This window comes from Rhipicephalus sanguineus, unplaced genomic scaffold, assembly GCF_013339695.2.
Source record: "Rhipicephalus sanguineus isolate Rsan-2018 unplaced genomic scaffold, BIME_Rsan_1.4 Seq612, whole genome shotgun sequence".
NCBI classification, from domain to species: Eukaryota; Metazoa; Arthropoda; class Arachnida; order Ixodida; family Ixodidae; genus Rhipicephalus; species Rhipicephalus sanguineus.
Window position 1 is genome coordinate 38,204 of NW_023615626.1, and position 17,248 is coordinate 55,451.

General features: G+C 45.2%; 1 protein-coding gene across 1 annotated transcript; it reads left to right on the forward strand.

The window, feature by feature from the left end:
• Nucleotides 1-1,098: 1,098 nt before the first annotated feature.
• On the forward strand, nucleotides 1,099-3,737 carry LOC119377914 (putative nuclease HARBI1). Its single transcript, XM_037647206.2, is given in 6 exon segments — nucleotides 1,099-1,451; nucleotides 1,896-2,039; nucleotides 2,541-2,651; nucleotides 2,653-2,849; nucleotides 3,348-3,591; nucleotides 3,639-3,737. Coding segments are annotated over 6 exon segments (993 nt in total). The 5' UTR covers nucleotides 1,099-1,253.
• Nucleotides 3,738-17,248: the final 13,511 nt, after the last annotated feature.

Genomic DNA, 17,248 nt, shown 5'->3' on the forward strand with positions numbered 1-17,248 from the left:
TGACTGATCGTGAGAGCACGATTTTGCATCGTTTGTACCAAGAAAGTAACGAAATATAAAGCACTTTAGACTCATAGTTTAACTCTGCGTCTCTGACAGACTGCTTCCTTGGAAGTGCTTTTGCATTTCTTGGCTGTTTATCACTCGCCTTCGTTTAAATACGCGTTTCGAGTCTGTGTATCTCAACTTGCACTATACTGAGACGACGAAACTACGTTTGCGTGATGTGACCTGCGTAATTTTGTCGTTTGAATTTCGGTTTGCAACTGCTTTTCTGCAGGACGTAAACGTTTTCTTGAATATGGAGGAAGGCCACAAGGACGCGTTTTTGCCCAAGGAAGTGTTACGGCAAACCCCATATACGCGAAAATGCACGCGACAGCGACGAGCGGACGCGCCGTTAGATACGTGTTCGCGCGAACAGTCGCTTGCGCTGGCAAACCTCATTCGCGCGACGGCTTCGGCGAGGAAACTCCACTGTTGCTGGCATGAGGCCCTCTACTCGTACCAAAATGAGGTGCGTAGTCAGCAATATGCAATGTAAAAATAAAATGTGTTGTTGCATAATAGAATGGAAGGTGTTTACTATTGCCTTGCAGCACCTTTTTTATATCATACGTTATTTCTTCGTTGTGCACACGTGAACTCGGGCGGAGAGGCGGCGACCGCGAGAGGACGTCGTAGTCCGCGGCAAATCGGCGCGAAAGCGAAAGAAGCAGTTGTCTGCATTGTTTTGCGCCGGTCTGTCGACCTGCTTCGTTTTCCGACGTCGTAAAATGGAGAGACAAAGGAAGATAGCTGCTCTGAAGTGCTCATCATTCTCAAGAGACGGCAGGCTTTCCTGAGAAAGTATTGGGTCCGGCCGACATGGACACAGCGAGCGGACGAGAGTGAGTTTTTCACGGCGGTAAGTACTGCCAGACAACCGCGTCGCAATGGTGAGACTGAATGTAAGTACGTTAGCTGTGTTTTACAGATGAAACACATGAAGAACGGTGACGAGTCAGCTGCTCTACATGTACTACCGGATGTCGCCGGATACCTTTGACATACTGCACGGCTTGGTGCGGGAGGAGCTGACAAAGGATAAATGCCCATCGAGGGAGCCCGTTTCTTCTGGCGAGCGCCTCGCGCTGACTTTGCGGTAGGACCAATTTGACTGCGTAACCGTGCCTGTACAGCTTTTCATTTGTCAGGAAGTCTCTGTTCGTGATGTGCGGTCGTTATACATACTTCGAAGTATTGTGCAGCGCATGCATGGATTGTACGCACGTCTTGACACACTTCCCCGCGTTTGCACGTTGAGATTTGTATTGCAGGTTCCTGTCATCTGGTATGCTGGTGAAGGGACAGCAGCCATGGCATTCCGTGTGGGCATCGAGACGGCACGAAACGTCATCATCGAAACCTGCACCGTGCTGTGGGAGGTTTTGTCCCCTGGATACATGAAGGTATGCATATAGCATAGAGCAGGTGCAGCGATGGGTACATTGTAATGCGCATTATTTTTGCTTATCCTTGCAAGGGTGTTCATAATAGCTTTTATAGGGTGCCTGGAGAGCAGGTCTAGTTAATGTCAGCTCGAATAGTGGGAACACAAAAGCTGCGTTTTTGCTTGTGGACACTATCAAATTCATTACCTATTACTTCCTTGAGCTTGTTGGAAGGTATTTTTATTTATGCCTCTGGGTTGCATGTTTCATGAAAAGTTAAATGACAAGTTTGATGTGGCTGTGTAAAATTACAGCACATGTCATGGTGTGGGGTTTGTGTGATGTGATACCATATCGCATGCACATGAAACGGTGGCCCGTAATGTTAAAAAAGCAGGAGTACGTTCACCAGGTTATGGTTGCAACAACATAGTGTCAAACATGAAATTACTGTTTTTGCAGACACCAACAGAACAAGACTGGCGAGAAATCGCCGATGGGTTCTGCAGCCGTTGGCAATTCCCAAATTGCCTGGGAGCAGTCGACGGCAAGCATATCCAGATCAAGTGCCCCCGCAACGCTGGAAGTATGTACTTCAATTACAAGGTATGCAACAGGAAACTGCATCATTGCATGTGGCATGTTTGCTGGTATAGGAGACTTTAAACAAGAGTATTGCAAATCTATACCTAATGCATTCAAAGCAGGTTACAGACCAAAATTTTCACCTGATATTTTGTCTACTTATTACTATTACTATTATTTTCAAATACTGCTATCTCAGTTATTGAGACATACCAGGAGTGGATACAAATGTTCAACACAATAAACAAAAATACATGATTATGCAACTCTTTTTCAAATTGCTGAGCACAGAGTCTGCACAGAGACCCATCAAGCTCATTCCATAGATCCACGGTCCACGAAAAAAGGAAAACTTAGAACAATTAAGAATAACTCTAAAGGGCATAATATGTGCAGAAGCTGCAACGAAAGAAATGGGAGCTAGAACACTTGAGCCAGTGTGAACTAATGCATCTAAGCGCTATGCAATATAAGCATCTATGATGGTAAGTACGTTTGTGACAGTTGTTTCATTGCTTTCAGGGAACCCATTCCATTGTATTGATGGCTGTGGCTGACAGCCAGTACCTGTTCAGGCTGGTGAATGTGGGTGCACCTGGGAGGTTTAGTGATGGGGGAATCTTGCAAGATTCTCCCTATCGGCGAACGACTGCATGAGGGCGAGCTCAGCCTACCTCGAGCAGCCACGCTCCCAAGGTCAGGAAGAGTTTGTCCTCACGTGTTCGTTGGCGATGAGGCCTTCCAGTTGCGTCCAGACTTCATGAGGCCACTGCCAGGGAGCCGGACTGCACCTGAGGAGGTGATCTACAACTACCGCCTCAGTCGTGCAAGGTCTGTACCCAGCACATAAAGAACTTTGTGCTGTTAGCACATAAAGAACTCTGAGCTCAATTATGTTCATTGCCTTAACTTTTACGTCTTCGGGGTAGAGCAACTGAGGCGTGGTAAAGAAATCTATTTTGGTGTTTCTATGTGCCATTTCCTTGTGCATACGGTTGCTGCGGCAAGGAAGAGTTGCCTTGTAATCAGTTCAGGATCAAAGCACAAATCTGCCCCAAGTTCTTTTTAAGTTATCAAGGGCAAGTACTGAAAACACCACCATCTGTGCATGCTTCATTAAAGCGATTGCTTCTTACCTATCAGAGTGATTCTCCACAAAGCAAGAATTCGCCCTTATAAATAAATGTGCTATTGATTTTTCAATAACATCGCGCTTTGCATAGCCAACTTGTGAAATATTTATATCGCTTGCGATTACTGCAACTTCCCTGCGCTAGGTAGGACTACAACAGAAATAGTTTTTTTTTCTTTAAATTCTTTCTTTAACAGGCGCTGTGTGGAAAATGCCTTCGGTATTCTCGTATCCCGCTGGCGGATATACGAGAGGCGCATAAACATGAAGCCTCAAAATGTGGAGACCATCGTGAAGGCTACATGCGTGCTGCACATCTTCCTGTCATCCAATGCTGCATCAACCTACTGTCCTCCGGGCTTCGCAGACTTCCAAGGACACCTTTGGGACTGTGAGCGGTGGTGCCTGGCGACAAGGACCAGAGAGCACTACAGTGTTCGGGTTGGAGAAGCCGAAGGCCCGCAACTGTGCCAAAGTGGCCAATGCAGGTCAGGCAGGAGCTCATCAGGTACTTCAGCGATGAAGGCCAAGTGCCTTGGCAATGGAAGCTGCCCGGAGTTGCCCCACATCAAGCTTCGAGTGGCTAAATCATGCCAGTGCACCGGCAACATAATCGACACAAACGGCCCTTTTCAGGGCTACCGACTTGATGCTTTGGCAGCGAGGTCCTACATTGGTGTTCTCCTCCTCCGTAACCCCTCTTTAATATATAGCATGCTTTGCATTGGACTGTGGCGACAATGGGAACAGCTGCACGGATACATAGCTCGTGCAAGCTTGTCGAGGAGGGTTGAAGTACACAGTTCCAAAACAGAACTTTATTGCACATTTCCTTTGTAATAGGATTCCTTGATTAACAGTGACAAGTAAATGAGGTATGCTCAACATTGCACAGCAGCACATAGGAACGAAATATTTATATGAATTAAGTTGTGAATATTATGACAGAATTTATCACTTGTGCTCTGGTAATGTATAGCAAAATAGAAAAATTGCAACAGAATAAAAAACATAAACACATTGCATAGTTTACAACATGTGTAAAAAATATGTACATGTGTCAACTCGTAAATGATATCTCATTCATGTTTCTTCAAATGAACACATTAGTGACGTTATCGCAGCATGGCAAAGTAGCAGGCACTTTTTCAATGTCTTGAGCAAACAAAAGCAGTTTGCAACGTGTTATAGTGCACAGATTGTGCATACCGCTAATATTTGCACGGATACGTAGCTCGTGCAAGCTTATTGAGGAGGGTTGAAGTACACAGTTCCAAAACAGAACTTTATTGCACATTTCCTTTTGTAATAGGATTCCTTGATTAACAGTGACAAGTAAATGAGGTATGCTCAACATGCACAGCAGCACATAGGAACGAAATATTTATATGAATTAAGTGTGAATATTATGACAGAATTTATCACCTTGTACTCTGGTAATGCATAGCAAAATAGAAAAATTGCAACAGAATAAAAACAAAACACGTTGCATAGTTTACAACATGTGTAAAAAATATGTCATTCATGTTTCTTCAAATGAACACATCAGTGACGTTATCGCAGCATGACAAAGTAGCAGGCACTTTTTGAATGTCTTGAGCAAACAAAAGCAGTTTGCAAACGTGTTATGGTGCACAGATTGTGCATACCACTAATATTTGCAATATCACAGTGCTGGCAATATGACTACGTGAACTCGTACAGTGACTCATAATAAATGACATGTTACGCAGCAGTAGCACCTTTCCTGGTGCATTATGCGCTGTATGGAATATCAGCCCTCCACTGTGGTGTCCCTCATAATCATATTGTGGTTTTGAGATGTTAAACCCCATGGACATGCCAAGGATTACAGTCGGAACGCTCCCGTCATCTCCTGCAAGCTGTTTTTCGCTACAGTGACACAGTTATTACCGATGGATACATGACAACACATTCCACAAGACACTTCTTCACTTCATACACAGCACCGGCCTAACGACGCGCAGTTAACACAAATATACACAATAAGTATTATGCCTTAAGGGCTTGAGGCCTGTGTACTTAGATTTAGGTGCACGTTAAAGAATCCCAGGTGGTCGAAATTTCCGGAGCCCTCCACTACGGCGTCTCTCATAATCATATCGTGGTTTTGGGACGTTAAACCTCAGATATTATTATTATTATGCCTTAAGGAGCAAGTCTATGTCGCAAAAAAAACAACCGATACTACTATTATACTATATATGAGCAACGAAATGTCAGAATGGCTTGTCAAGTTATCACAGCATTAATTATTACAGATGTACTTGTTTAATCGATAGGCTCTACTACAGTTGCCCCGCTTGTGTACTGCGCAATGGTCTGCAGCAACTGCAGCTGCATTATATCAATGAGATGTACGAAGGCACACGTCTCATTTTCTCGGCCAGAAATGCGCCAAATCGCTCAGTGTTCATCTGGCTTCTCTGTGATAAACTTTGACAAGCCTTCTATCTCTTCAGTCATATTTTGAACGCCTGGGTTTTTTTTTTTTTGGCGGTGGTGGGCGCACACTCGCATCTACCACATGGTTCTGTTGTCGCTGCCTCTCGGGGATCAACGGCCACCTCCTTCTCCACATACATGCCATCGAGAAGCTCCTCAGATGTCTGATTATCACATGGAGCTGTTTCCCGAGGAGGCAGGGGCTCCAAATTGCCACTTGTCCTATAAGGTAAAACGTGGTATGTCTCTAAGCACAATTTTCAACAGTAACGCTAGGTTTTCAGCTGTGACTCATGCTGAACATCTTATTTCACTTAATTCATGCCTGTGCTTAAAGTTAACTTCTCTGCATGCTACGTTTGACGTAAAAATGTTGATTACAAACTTACGGCGTCCCTTCCATTAGTGACTGTCAGGAACATCAGGCGAGTAAAAAATATCCATTTTGTCGAGTCGTCCAGGACACGTCGTCAGCTGGCGCCCCACTCTTCATCGCTCGCGTCCGGTCCTTGAGGACACGCCTGAAGGTGTCTCTCAAGTCCTTCCATGCTCGCTTTAACTTCCACAACTGCGCATAAATCACGGAGAATTGTACACCACGCCAGCGCCGAACACCTTCGTTAGTTTTGGCGTGTACTACGTCGCTTGTACGTACAGCGTATACATTGTGAAAACATCACAACTCACCTGTGTATCCCATCACTGTCGCGACGTGCCGCCAAGCCGTATCAGTGAGCGCGCGGGACTTTAGTTCCTATCTCTGAGGTCCCATAAGGCACGTTCACGCTCGACAACGTCAATGAGGCGCTCATTGTACGCGTTGCGCTCGTCGCCGTTGGCCATGTTGTTGTAGCTGTATTGAGCGCGTCGAAAAGCGCGCGTGAAAAGCGCGCGTCGGAAAGCGCGCGTCAAAAAACCAAAAAACACTTGAAAACGACCGGCAGTACGTCACCGATGTACATCCTGTTCCGGTGCTTCGCTATTGGCTGCTTGAGCACAGCACTTCCGGGCGATGGGCGACGGTTTCCAAATGTGAAAAACTGGGCGATCGCGCGAAAACGACCAGGCGACACGTCGCGCGAACGTCCTGTTTCGTCGCTCATAGCGTCGCTCGTCGCTGTCGCGTGCATTTTCGCGCATATGGGGTTTGGGCTTTAATAACTATAGAATCTGCTCTCTGCGAAGTCTCGATCCGCAACCTCAAGTGCACCAGCTTTCTACTCTGCCCCCAGTGCTTTCTTTCGGTGCGTGACTGTTATGTTCATTATATGTACTTACAGCTGAAAAAGTACTCTTTGTGTTTATGTATTACCTCTGTAATTACCTATAGAAAAACCGTTCGAAGAACCTTCATGTGTAGACATGAGAGTTGTTTTTTTCTGGTGAGCCTTGAGTATTGCAAGTGTCCAACATGCAGAATTTTATTGTTTGCGTTTATCTCAATGAAGTGCTCAGTGTACAGGGCATGAAATTCTCACTTCAGTGACGTTATCTTACAGCTATCCATTGTATTCGCGGTGAAAGAAAAGCTGTGTAGTAGACTTATTTCAGCTGGCCATTGGTACGCGTTTCTTCGAATGTTATATGTGCTGCTGCATAAACGGACCATCGCCTTCATGCCGTTGCCGCCATCTAACTGTCAAGTAGTGGTCAAGTGCCAAATAATGTGTATTTCCCTTTTTATTGCGATGTACTACTTATATATATCTAGTTGTTTTGTGTTTCGTATAAGTACAGTGGATAATAAGTAGTTTATTGCATTATTATTCCATATTTAGGTATTTTGCGCATCTTTATTGTTTTTGCCATGCACTGACATTTCGCCTACATTTCTTTAAATTTCATGACTCTGTCACATCAGCAGCTCTTGTGCACTTTGGTCAGTATTGTACTAAACAAACATCGTGTTACTTATATGTGTATACGTTAAAGGGCCTGCATTTTCACTGTGTTCGATTTTTAATTTCCAATTTCTGAACTTTACAATGAACTTTTGTGCTGTTTAATCATGGACACACTGTGCATTCTTTAATTCTCTTCTTCTCCGGAATTTGCATCGTGCCCCATTATGTGAAAATCTTGAGTTTTGGAAACGGAGCAATAAAACGAAGTCACAGATATGTTGTGGGTGGAAGTCATCCCTTATGCTCTGGATCATGCAGGCTGCGTGCATTCAAACGCACTGCGCACCACGAGCGGACAGAAAAAACTTAAATGCGCGACCAAGCACAGCACGCGCGCACGCGAAAAAAAAAACGCGCCACGCACACGAAAAAAAAAAAAAAAACGGCGCGCGGCATGAAAGAAGAAAAAGGAGCCGCCAAGAAAGAAGGCAAAAAAAAAAAACGGCACCCCGACATGGGAGAGGAGGAAAAAGCAAGCGCGCCCGAAAAAAAAAAAAGAAAACGCCGCGAGGAGTGCGAGGAAGGAAGAGGGGGAAGGGGGGGGGGCGAGAAGAAGCGAGCGGCTGTTGTTACTGTTGCCCCGACGACGTAAAAAACGCAATCGTTACGTAACCGCTGCGTCATCGCCGCCATTACAGCGCTTCCACTCGCCAGGGCCGTAACTCAACGGCTTTCTTGGCGCTCTCGGCGCAAGCGTCGCAGAACGTTTGAATTACGCGTCCCTATGGGAGGTATACGAAAGGTCTCTTCGATTTGGCTGCACCGGCGGAACCAGTTCAGCGGGTGCAGCACCGTCGTCCTCGTTTTGCTGGTGCCGCGCGCGCCCGCTGCACCGGTTCCCTCGTTTTGTCAAGGTGCAAGCGTAGTGCTGCACGAGTTCTCTGCCGGCCTGCACTCGCTCAAAAGGAGGTGCAAAGAAGTGCAGCATGGCGCCCTTCCTCCTCCCAAGCTTGGAGCAGACGACGCTGCGTGTTGTTGTTCAGGGCGTGCAAAAGCAAGTTAAACTGCTGACTCTGACGGGTAATTTTAGCCACGTCTTTTCGGCAGCTATTAAGGCGGGACCTTTTACATGTCTCGTGAGCAGAAAAATTCACCGTACATGACGGCAATATGAATGATACAAAAAAAAGTAATAAAGATGTGGCGCGATTCGCGATGCTGCTCTCTCAGTTCGCCTTTGCGAAATCGTGAAGCTGATGCGATAGGAAGTCTTCTAGAAATACTTTTGAGTTTAGAAATGTATTCATCAGGTGAGCGTGCGTATACATGTGTCTTAATGGTTTACAAGAATTGTCACATTCGTTCCCTATAGTCTAGCGTGACGTGGCGACGCCAGTAAAACCCTTTGAACACAAATTTGCGAGCATACACTTTCCAAGATAGCTGAACATTCGCGTCAAGTCGTCTTAGCGTCGGTCAAAGGGCCTCAGATACTTTCGTTTTTTATTGTTGTATGGCCTCGCACACGCTTTCATAGAAGGCCGAAACCAGCGCAATTTTCCGCTGAACCAGTAAAACGCCTCTAAATAGTCTGAACAGTCTCTTGAAATTACACTCATGGAATCTGCCGACGACGTTCTCGTACCCGGGAACAGGAGTTACATCTTCACGTACCAACATGCAGGCGACAAAACACATACACCGTCAAACTATGGTCCCTAGTCAAACTCCTCCTCGGAGTCGCTGTGAGGATCGCCATTGTCCGATTCGTCCTCGCTGCAGAGTCGAGCAGTTCCATACGGCAGCTACGAAGAGTGCCACCGCGGCAGTGTTTTGGTAAACAACACCAGCGATACACGCCGCGTCGGCTGTTCGACCAACACGGCCTGCTCTTGCATCTTCGGTGGTAGCCGCCGCGTGGTAGTGTCGCCAGTGTCGTGGCTGCACCGGCTGCACCTGCACTTGCTGAACCGGCGCAGCACCGCTTCGCACCGCCACGGCACTTTTCAGAACTAGTGCAGGCAGTGCAAGCCAAATCGAAGAGACCTGAAGAGACCTACCAGTGCTTTTTCTCCCTGAAGACGGCCGCTGGCCTAGGTACTGAGGAGGAGAACGCCCCTAGCTCCACTTGTCCCTAAAAGCGCTTCGCGCCGGTGTCAACTCACGTCAAGGTAAGTTCTTGCATTCCTTGTTCTGCGATGTTTTCTACGCGCGACGATGAAATTTCTCCACGCAGTACGCATCTCACTTAGAACTATTTTCATCGTGACAGTTTTTGTATCTTCTTGTAGCCTGGGAACACCGTTCAATTTGTGCGACAGAAACTTATAGCTTCCGTCTCACGCTATTGTATGGAAACGGTTTGAATACCACTTGTAGTACTTTCTTGCCCTAGAGTTGAACTAGTTAAAGGTTTGTGACACACGTTTATGAGAACGAATGCAATAAGCTAGGTCTTCGCTTGTACATTAGTGTGCAAAAAAGCTTTTATTTGCGCAGGTGCCCCATGTTGCGAGTGCAGTCGTAACGCTTTGTCGTTGGATCCGAGCCCATGGAGAAAGTTGGAGCTGTAGAGCTGTATGTAAGTAAACTTTGTGCGTGCATATTATTCGTTTGACCATTGCGAAATATGTCAGAAGTGGTGTACTAATCAGTGCACAAAATTGATCTGCCAACGTTAAACAAAAAGCATTTAATAAAACTAATGAGCCGTAGTGTCCCCACTTCACTGCTCATGGGCTTTTTCCCATTAGCTTAATGGGCACAGCCACTGCTCTGCCAGGAAGCCAGACATTGAAGTTCAAGGGGACACAGCTTTGCATCGGTCTGGCTTGAATGAGGACAACTTGCGCTGTGATTCAAAATTTTATTTTCAAGCCGTTGTTCGAAGCTTTACAGGAGGCTAACACATACAATAGGGCTCTCGTGGTTCAAAAACCGTGGGCAGGACTACCGCTCAAAGTAAAAGAAATCTAGGCCGAAGTTTACAGGTTAGTATGATTGAAAATTGGGCGAGTTGGTAACAATTCATAGCTGGTAGAGGCAAAACAGTGCGAAATAACAGAAACCAAGGACGAGTAGACACGACACGAGTGCTGACTTTCAACTGAAAAGTTTTTTGAAGAAACATCATAATATACTCTTACTGCGCATGCTCTTACAAGGCAAGAAACTCATGACGACGTCATGGCATTGAAGTGGTGTTCGCAGCCAAGAATAAAGTTGGTGATACCTGCACAGCAGTGCGGAAAAAGGCCCAGTGGTGAAGGATTCATATTCCATTAAGCACACGAATGTTTTTGTGCCATTGGCATTGTGTACAGCATACCCTTCACGTGTGGAAGTGTTTACATTGGGCAATCGGGGCGACGTGTAAACTCGCAACTGAGGGAGCATCAAAATTCCTTGAGAGGTAATGTTTGCTCTACGCACTTGGCAACGCACTGCCAACATTGCGGGTACACCACAGAATTTTCTAGAATGAGGATTCTTTTCCGCCACCACGACCAGTTGACACGCGAAATCTTCGAGGCCCGCAAAATACAGAAGGCAGGGCATAACTGTGTCATTCAGTCTTCAGTAGCCCTCCAGGAAAAGGAAATTTCCTTTTTAGATTCTTGTAATCGTTAACAGTGCTAAGATTACTAGCGAGAGCGAGCCAAAGAGCCCGGATGAAAGCATGCCAGTTTCATTACAATCTGTTATTGCCATGTATTAGCATGGCTCTTATGACAAACACCGACATACCGGAATATTTTCTGGCTGTTTTAGGTCAGCAGTTAATGTACAAGCTTCCTAAATTCTTCCATTGCATGCGATATTCTATCATGAATTAGAGGCTCAAGACATCAAGTACATCAACAGTTTCTTCCGTTGTTTGTTATTGAAAGCATGTTGTAGGGATGGGTACGTTTCTGTATGAGATAGATTTTGTACATACCGCAGATCCATATGTGCTCAAATACTGCAGAAAGTTTCAGTATTATCGTCACCATCTTTCAAAGTAGCATTTGGCGTTGTTAGTTGCCTAGTTTCTGAAGGAAGAAAAAAACTGGAAAGTGAGTTCCTGGACTCCAATCTCGAAGGTGATGCTTTACCTCCATGCAAATTCATCGACGTTCGAAAAAAAAAAAGAATTCGCATAAGATCTGCATATTTTTGTTGGAATCCTTCGGTATTACTTTTCATGTTGTTAACTAGTTTATTTGTATAGGGAAAGGCTGCTCATTACCTTGTCTGGAATCGGTGCACCGAGTTTGTGTGCTATGCATAATTTGGCAGTTGCAGGGTGGTAAGGCATAGCCTTTCAGATAGCAGACTTGTCTACCATCTTTCTGGTGCTCCTGCCACGGGCTGAAGCCAATTAAATCCTTGTGAAATGTTTGCCGAAGGTTCAACGGTGTGCACACTAACATGTCCCAACCGATCAGGACAGAAGATAGTCAACAAGTTTGGAGAAAATGTGCAAATTCTGCATGGTGCATTCACATTCCAGTGGACATTTGCTGGCTGGCGCATCCTCTTGCCAAAGTCCAACATCAGGGGAAAGTGCAGTGCTGCATGTCTGGAAAAAAGTTCATTGACTAAACACCAAGCGATGTCTGCCAAGGTGTCAAGCTTTCAAAGTGCAAAGAGAGAGTAAGCTTGCTCTAACAAACACAGCAGTGGTTATGAAAATGATAATGTGCATTTGTAAGTACATACTGTCGTAGTGCGCTCAGTACAAACAAGTAACCAACTAAGCCATGCCGAGTTTTAAATAGCATAGGTGTCAGGGGCGTAGCCAGAAATTTTTTTCGGGGGGGGGGGGGGGGGGGGGGTTCAACCATACTTTATGCATGTTTGTGCGTGTGTTTGTATGTGTGTGTGCCTGTATACGCAAGCAAAATTGAAAAATTTCGGGGGGGGGGGGGGGTTGAACCCCCCCCCCCCCCCCCGGCTACGCCCCTGATAGGTGTATTATGTCCGGTACCGCCTCACACAAGAAACCCCTGCTGGTGTGCCGTACCCTTCTACTAGGGGTGTGCGAATATTCGAAAGTTTCGAATATTCGTCGAATATTACATTCGAAATATTCGTATTCGATTCGAAAATCGTGTATTCGAAAAGTTTCGAATATTCGATAACTTCGAATATTCGAAAAATTCGAATGTGCGATTCGATTATCATGCATAATATAACTCGTCTTCCACATTTCTGCTGCGTTCGTATCGCTAAAAAGGTTGCCGAGAGGAGCGATAAACATCGTAAGTACACGGAGGCACGATATCTGCCTGCGACGAGCGCCCCAATACGTATGACTTATTGCTGGTGCATCTCCAACGTGCAGCGCTGTTGGCGATCATGTAACCGTGCATTTTCAATATTATGCGGCCGTAACGTGCCGCACTACCACTCGTTCACTATGCGGGACCACTTCTGAAGAAAGACAGTGACCCACGTGACTGGTGGCGGACTGTAGGCACCTTCAGATACCCCAGTCTGGCAAAGCTTTGCCCCATGTAACTCCCTATACCAGCCACTTCTGTTCCAAGCGAGCGTGCCTTTTCAGTGGCAGGGGGGGGGGGTCTCTGTTACAAGGGAGCGCCTGCTGCCTGATCATGTGCAGCAACTCATATTTCTTCATGATAACATGTAGTCATCACTTTCATTGTGCCGTGATATTTGCTTGTGCTGTGATGTGCATTGTGCTAGCCTGGACATTGTGTTCTGGAGATAGCAGTGTATGTTGTGTTGCCAGTCAGGCTGTTAATGCTTCTTTTTTTTCAAATAGCTACATGTTAAATAAAATATTGTTACTGTGGAGGCATTTTCCCTTTGATATTCGATATTCGATTCGATATTCGAAGGTGGATATTCGTATTCGATTCGTATTCGAAAAATTTGATATTCGCACACCCCTACCTTCTACCTATGAACTTGCAGCAGTTGGGGACCTATTAACTGCACCGTGGCACTGATAACGATGTACACTTTCTTGAACAAATGGCTCGGCAGCTACAAAAGTGGGCTTGCTACGAAACGTATAATGCAGATGGCACTTTATCGGTACTAAAGGTTTTGAAAACGCGCAAATACTTCACAAGCTTGCCCTCGGATGCGTGAACGTTTCTAAAGACACCTTGTGTTTCACTTATAAGGATTTGTGCAGGTGGTATAAATAACCATTGCGGCATCGCAGAAAGTGTCAAAAACATGCTTGGAAAATGTTCCGATTTGTCGTAATTTCTGAAACATAGGATAAGCTGCTGCATGCATATGTTTGACTGACTTCATTGTGCGTTTTGCATGCAGGACGAAATTAGCATTCTGGTAATTTCATAACCAGGTCACAATTGTGAGACATACTGTTGTGGAGGAACTCGTTGATTTTGCCTACCCGGGATTCCATAAAACACCTAAATTTGATTGCACTGTGTGGGACAACATCAACTGTTCAGTTGCACCTGCTTTTGGCTGTTACAAGTTTAGTGCTGTTTACCAATGTTTCGCTGCTGCGCTTACGTGTATTTTGTGGTTGAAATTGCTTTAATTTTAAAGGAGTACTGACACGATTTTGAGACATCGCAAAAGGGACATTTTTGGTTTCCTTGGTATGCAGTGTCAACGATTTCCACACACCAGAGTCAGAGAACACGTATCAAATATTTTAATTTGACTTTGAAGTTTTCGTCGCTGAGCATCTGCAAGCCAGCCACAGTGCAATGGACATTATCCTGACGAGTCAAGACAGTTCCCCCGAGTTTGCAAGTTCTGCATCCTGCATGCAGCCTATATCGTAGAAATCACTGTCAGGGTCACTGGACGACAATTAATGGCGAATTCCACTGGGAGATCCGGAGCGGCCGCCGAAATCCTGGAGCGAGCACTCTGATTGCACCAAGCCAAATCTGCCAGTGGAACACGTGAATGCACTGCGTGAGGTCGCTCCGGAAGTTGTTCATGCATACGTCACGCAAATTGGCTCCGGGAACTATTTCTGCTTCCGCTCTGTGTGTTTCCATGGGTCACCGCTGCAAAGCGCGCATTCCGACCCCGCAGTGGCTTAAAGCAGGCGTGCCATTTTCTCGTGTTGCGCTGACAAATATGGGCGAGCGCATGGAAATCTCTTCTTCGATGTAGCCGATAATCTTCGGGCGTGCGCACAGTGGGTCAGGGAACATTTCTTTAAACATCATTTCGTAGAGCTTACGACGGTTCGTCGTAATCGATGCTGCTACTACTGTCAGGACTCGTGCTCTCGCTATCGCTCAGAGCAAGAAGCAAACCAGAAGCTCGCCCAGCAGAGTCACACAACACCATTTTAGGAATGTAAACAAGTGCACAGGGTGATCAGACCCCGCCTTAAACATGCTGAAGACAACCGAGCTGCCCGACTGTACCGGAAATGACGTCACCGCGTTGCCGGAGTTCTGGCGAAATCCACCTCTGCAAGACGGAGCAACTCGGAACGCTCCGTCGCGGAGTGGGTTGCTCCGAATCTGCCAGTGGAAAACGCGAACTTGCTCCGATCGACCAGTGGAACGCAGATTATCGAACGCAGAGCAAGAAAACTTGCTCTGGCTCGACCAGTGGAATTTGCCATAACTTATCGTTGTTTTTGTGCACCACGGGCAGATGATGGATTTGCCGCTAGTATGTCGCGAGTTTGTGTATCCCCGTGAGATCACACTGCTATGAAACATCACCGAGAAGCCGCCCCCTCGATATCAAAACCAAAAGTGTCTTTTTAAGGTAGCGATAAATAAAATATATACGATGCATTCCCAGGCACCACAATACTCGTTTTAGGTTTTTCGACACCAGTATTTTTTATTTAGAGCATCAATCCGAAAATTTTTAAAATTCATGTCAGTACTCCTTTAACATATCTTTTTTCCTGTCTGTACTCATAAGTAACCTCAACTCACTTGGTAAGAATCTTTAGCACATAAGCAACACAAGGATGAAAAGGGAGGGACGTCTGCACTAACTTTCAACAAAATAGTTTATTGCACACAAGGCACTAATAGACACAGTGGTGGTGCCCTAGCACTTCACCAAGATGCCATGCAGAGAGGTATGTCGTTTTCTGTTTTATTTTGACAAAATATATGGCACACTATAATCACTTCGCGAACTACTACACAATCAATACAGTCAATTCTTTATTCGAGAAGGATAGTTGCGGAGTGCTAACACAATTGGTACCCACTTTTACAATTTTTGCAGCTTCTATCATCAGTCTCGTTAGTTCAACTCTATTAGCTGATGAAACCTTTGTGTCCTGAAAGAAAGCTTCATACTCTCATGCCCTACACTGTGACGCCAGCCATCCATCGTTGCATTTGTTCACAAGATTACAGTGCTCTCTTAACCTATCATTCATGCAGTGGCCCATTTCCTGACATACCACTTACCACATGAAAGAGGTATCTGATAAACGACAGCTTCTCGGCATGTCCTATGCCGTTTTGTGCAAGAAATTGTCTTCTTTGGTGCTTAACTACTAATTCTGCAAATCGATTTCAGCTTGCATGGAGCTGAAAAACTACTTGTACATTAGCACGTGATGCCATCCTTTCCATAACTGTAGTTGGATAGCGTAACAACTCAACAGGACACACAGCACATGGGAAAGGTTCACACACAACGCGTCGCACAAACAGAAGTGTAAGTCGTAAAAGGCTTAAATTAGGAAGTACCGCTCCATTGCTCTAGTTGGCTGTTCCAACAGTGATGTCGCTCAGAAAAGAATAGCTGATGTGCCATACTTGCACAAAATTAGCATTACATAATAAGGTATGTGTCACATACAAATGTGCAAATAGTTTTCCAGCTCTATGAAAGCTGAAATCAATTTGCAGAATTTGCAGTCAAGCACGGAAGAAAACTGTTTGTAAGAAAACGATATAGGATGTGGTTTGCGGAATGTAGACAAGCTGTTGCTTATCTGATACCTCTTTTCTGCAGTAAGCAGTATGCTGGGCAAACAAGCAGCTGCATGAATGATGGGTTAAGATAGCATTGTAATGTGTGAACCTTTCTTGCAGAACACAAAGGTTTTGTCAACCAACAGAGCTGAACTAACGAGATTTATAATACTATTAGCTGCAGGAATTGCAAAAATTGGGTACCAATCGTGTTAGCACTGTGTCCCTGTCCTTGTCGGATAAAGAATCTGCTTTCTTGATTGTGCAATAGTTCGTTAGTTGATTAGTGTTACGTACGTCTTGTAAAAATGAAGCGGAAAAATACAAATCTCTGTGCATGGCTTCTTGGTGCAGTGTGAGGGCACCAACACTGTATAAATGTTTGCCTCGTGTGCAATAAACGATTTTGTTTAAAGTTAGCGCATGTGTTGTGTCTCTCTATTTTTCTCCTCGTGTTGCTTATGTGCAAAAAATTCTTAGTATGTTGCCAACTAGGCTGAATTTTTCCCTAAACCTCTGTCACCCTGTGCTGCATCGTCTGTTGTCTTTTGACCAAACGACAAAGTATTGCTGCTGTGCCTGTGCGTTTGCCAAGTCAGCCTTCCGATTTTTGTTGTTGTGAATGGTGATACATGCCTGCTCGATGGAGACACCTTGTACTTATTGTGCCTTTTGCGTGCAGGTTTTTGGACAAAGTCATCAATTCCATTGCTCTTCCTATGCCAAGTGGCCAGGATAATGGTTGAAATTGCTACAATAAAGGTTATGATCAACAACATTTGTTGAAATTTTGCATTTACTTTTGGAAGCGCAGTATAACGCATTCCATGCAACATTACTAATGAAAATGAGTCGACTTAAAATGCTTATGTTGTC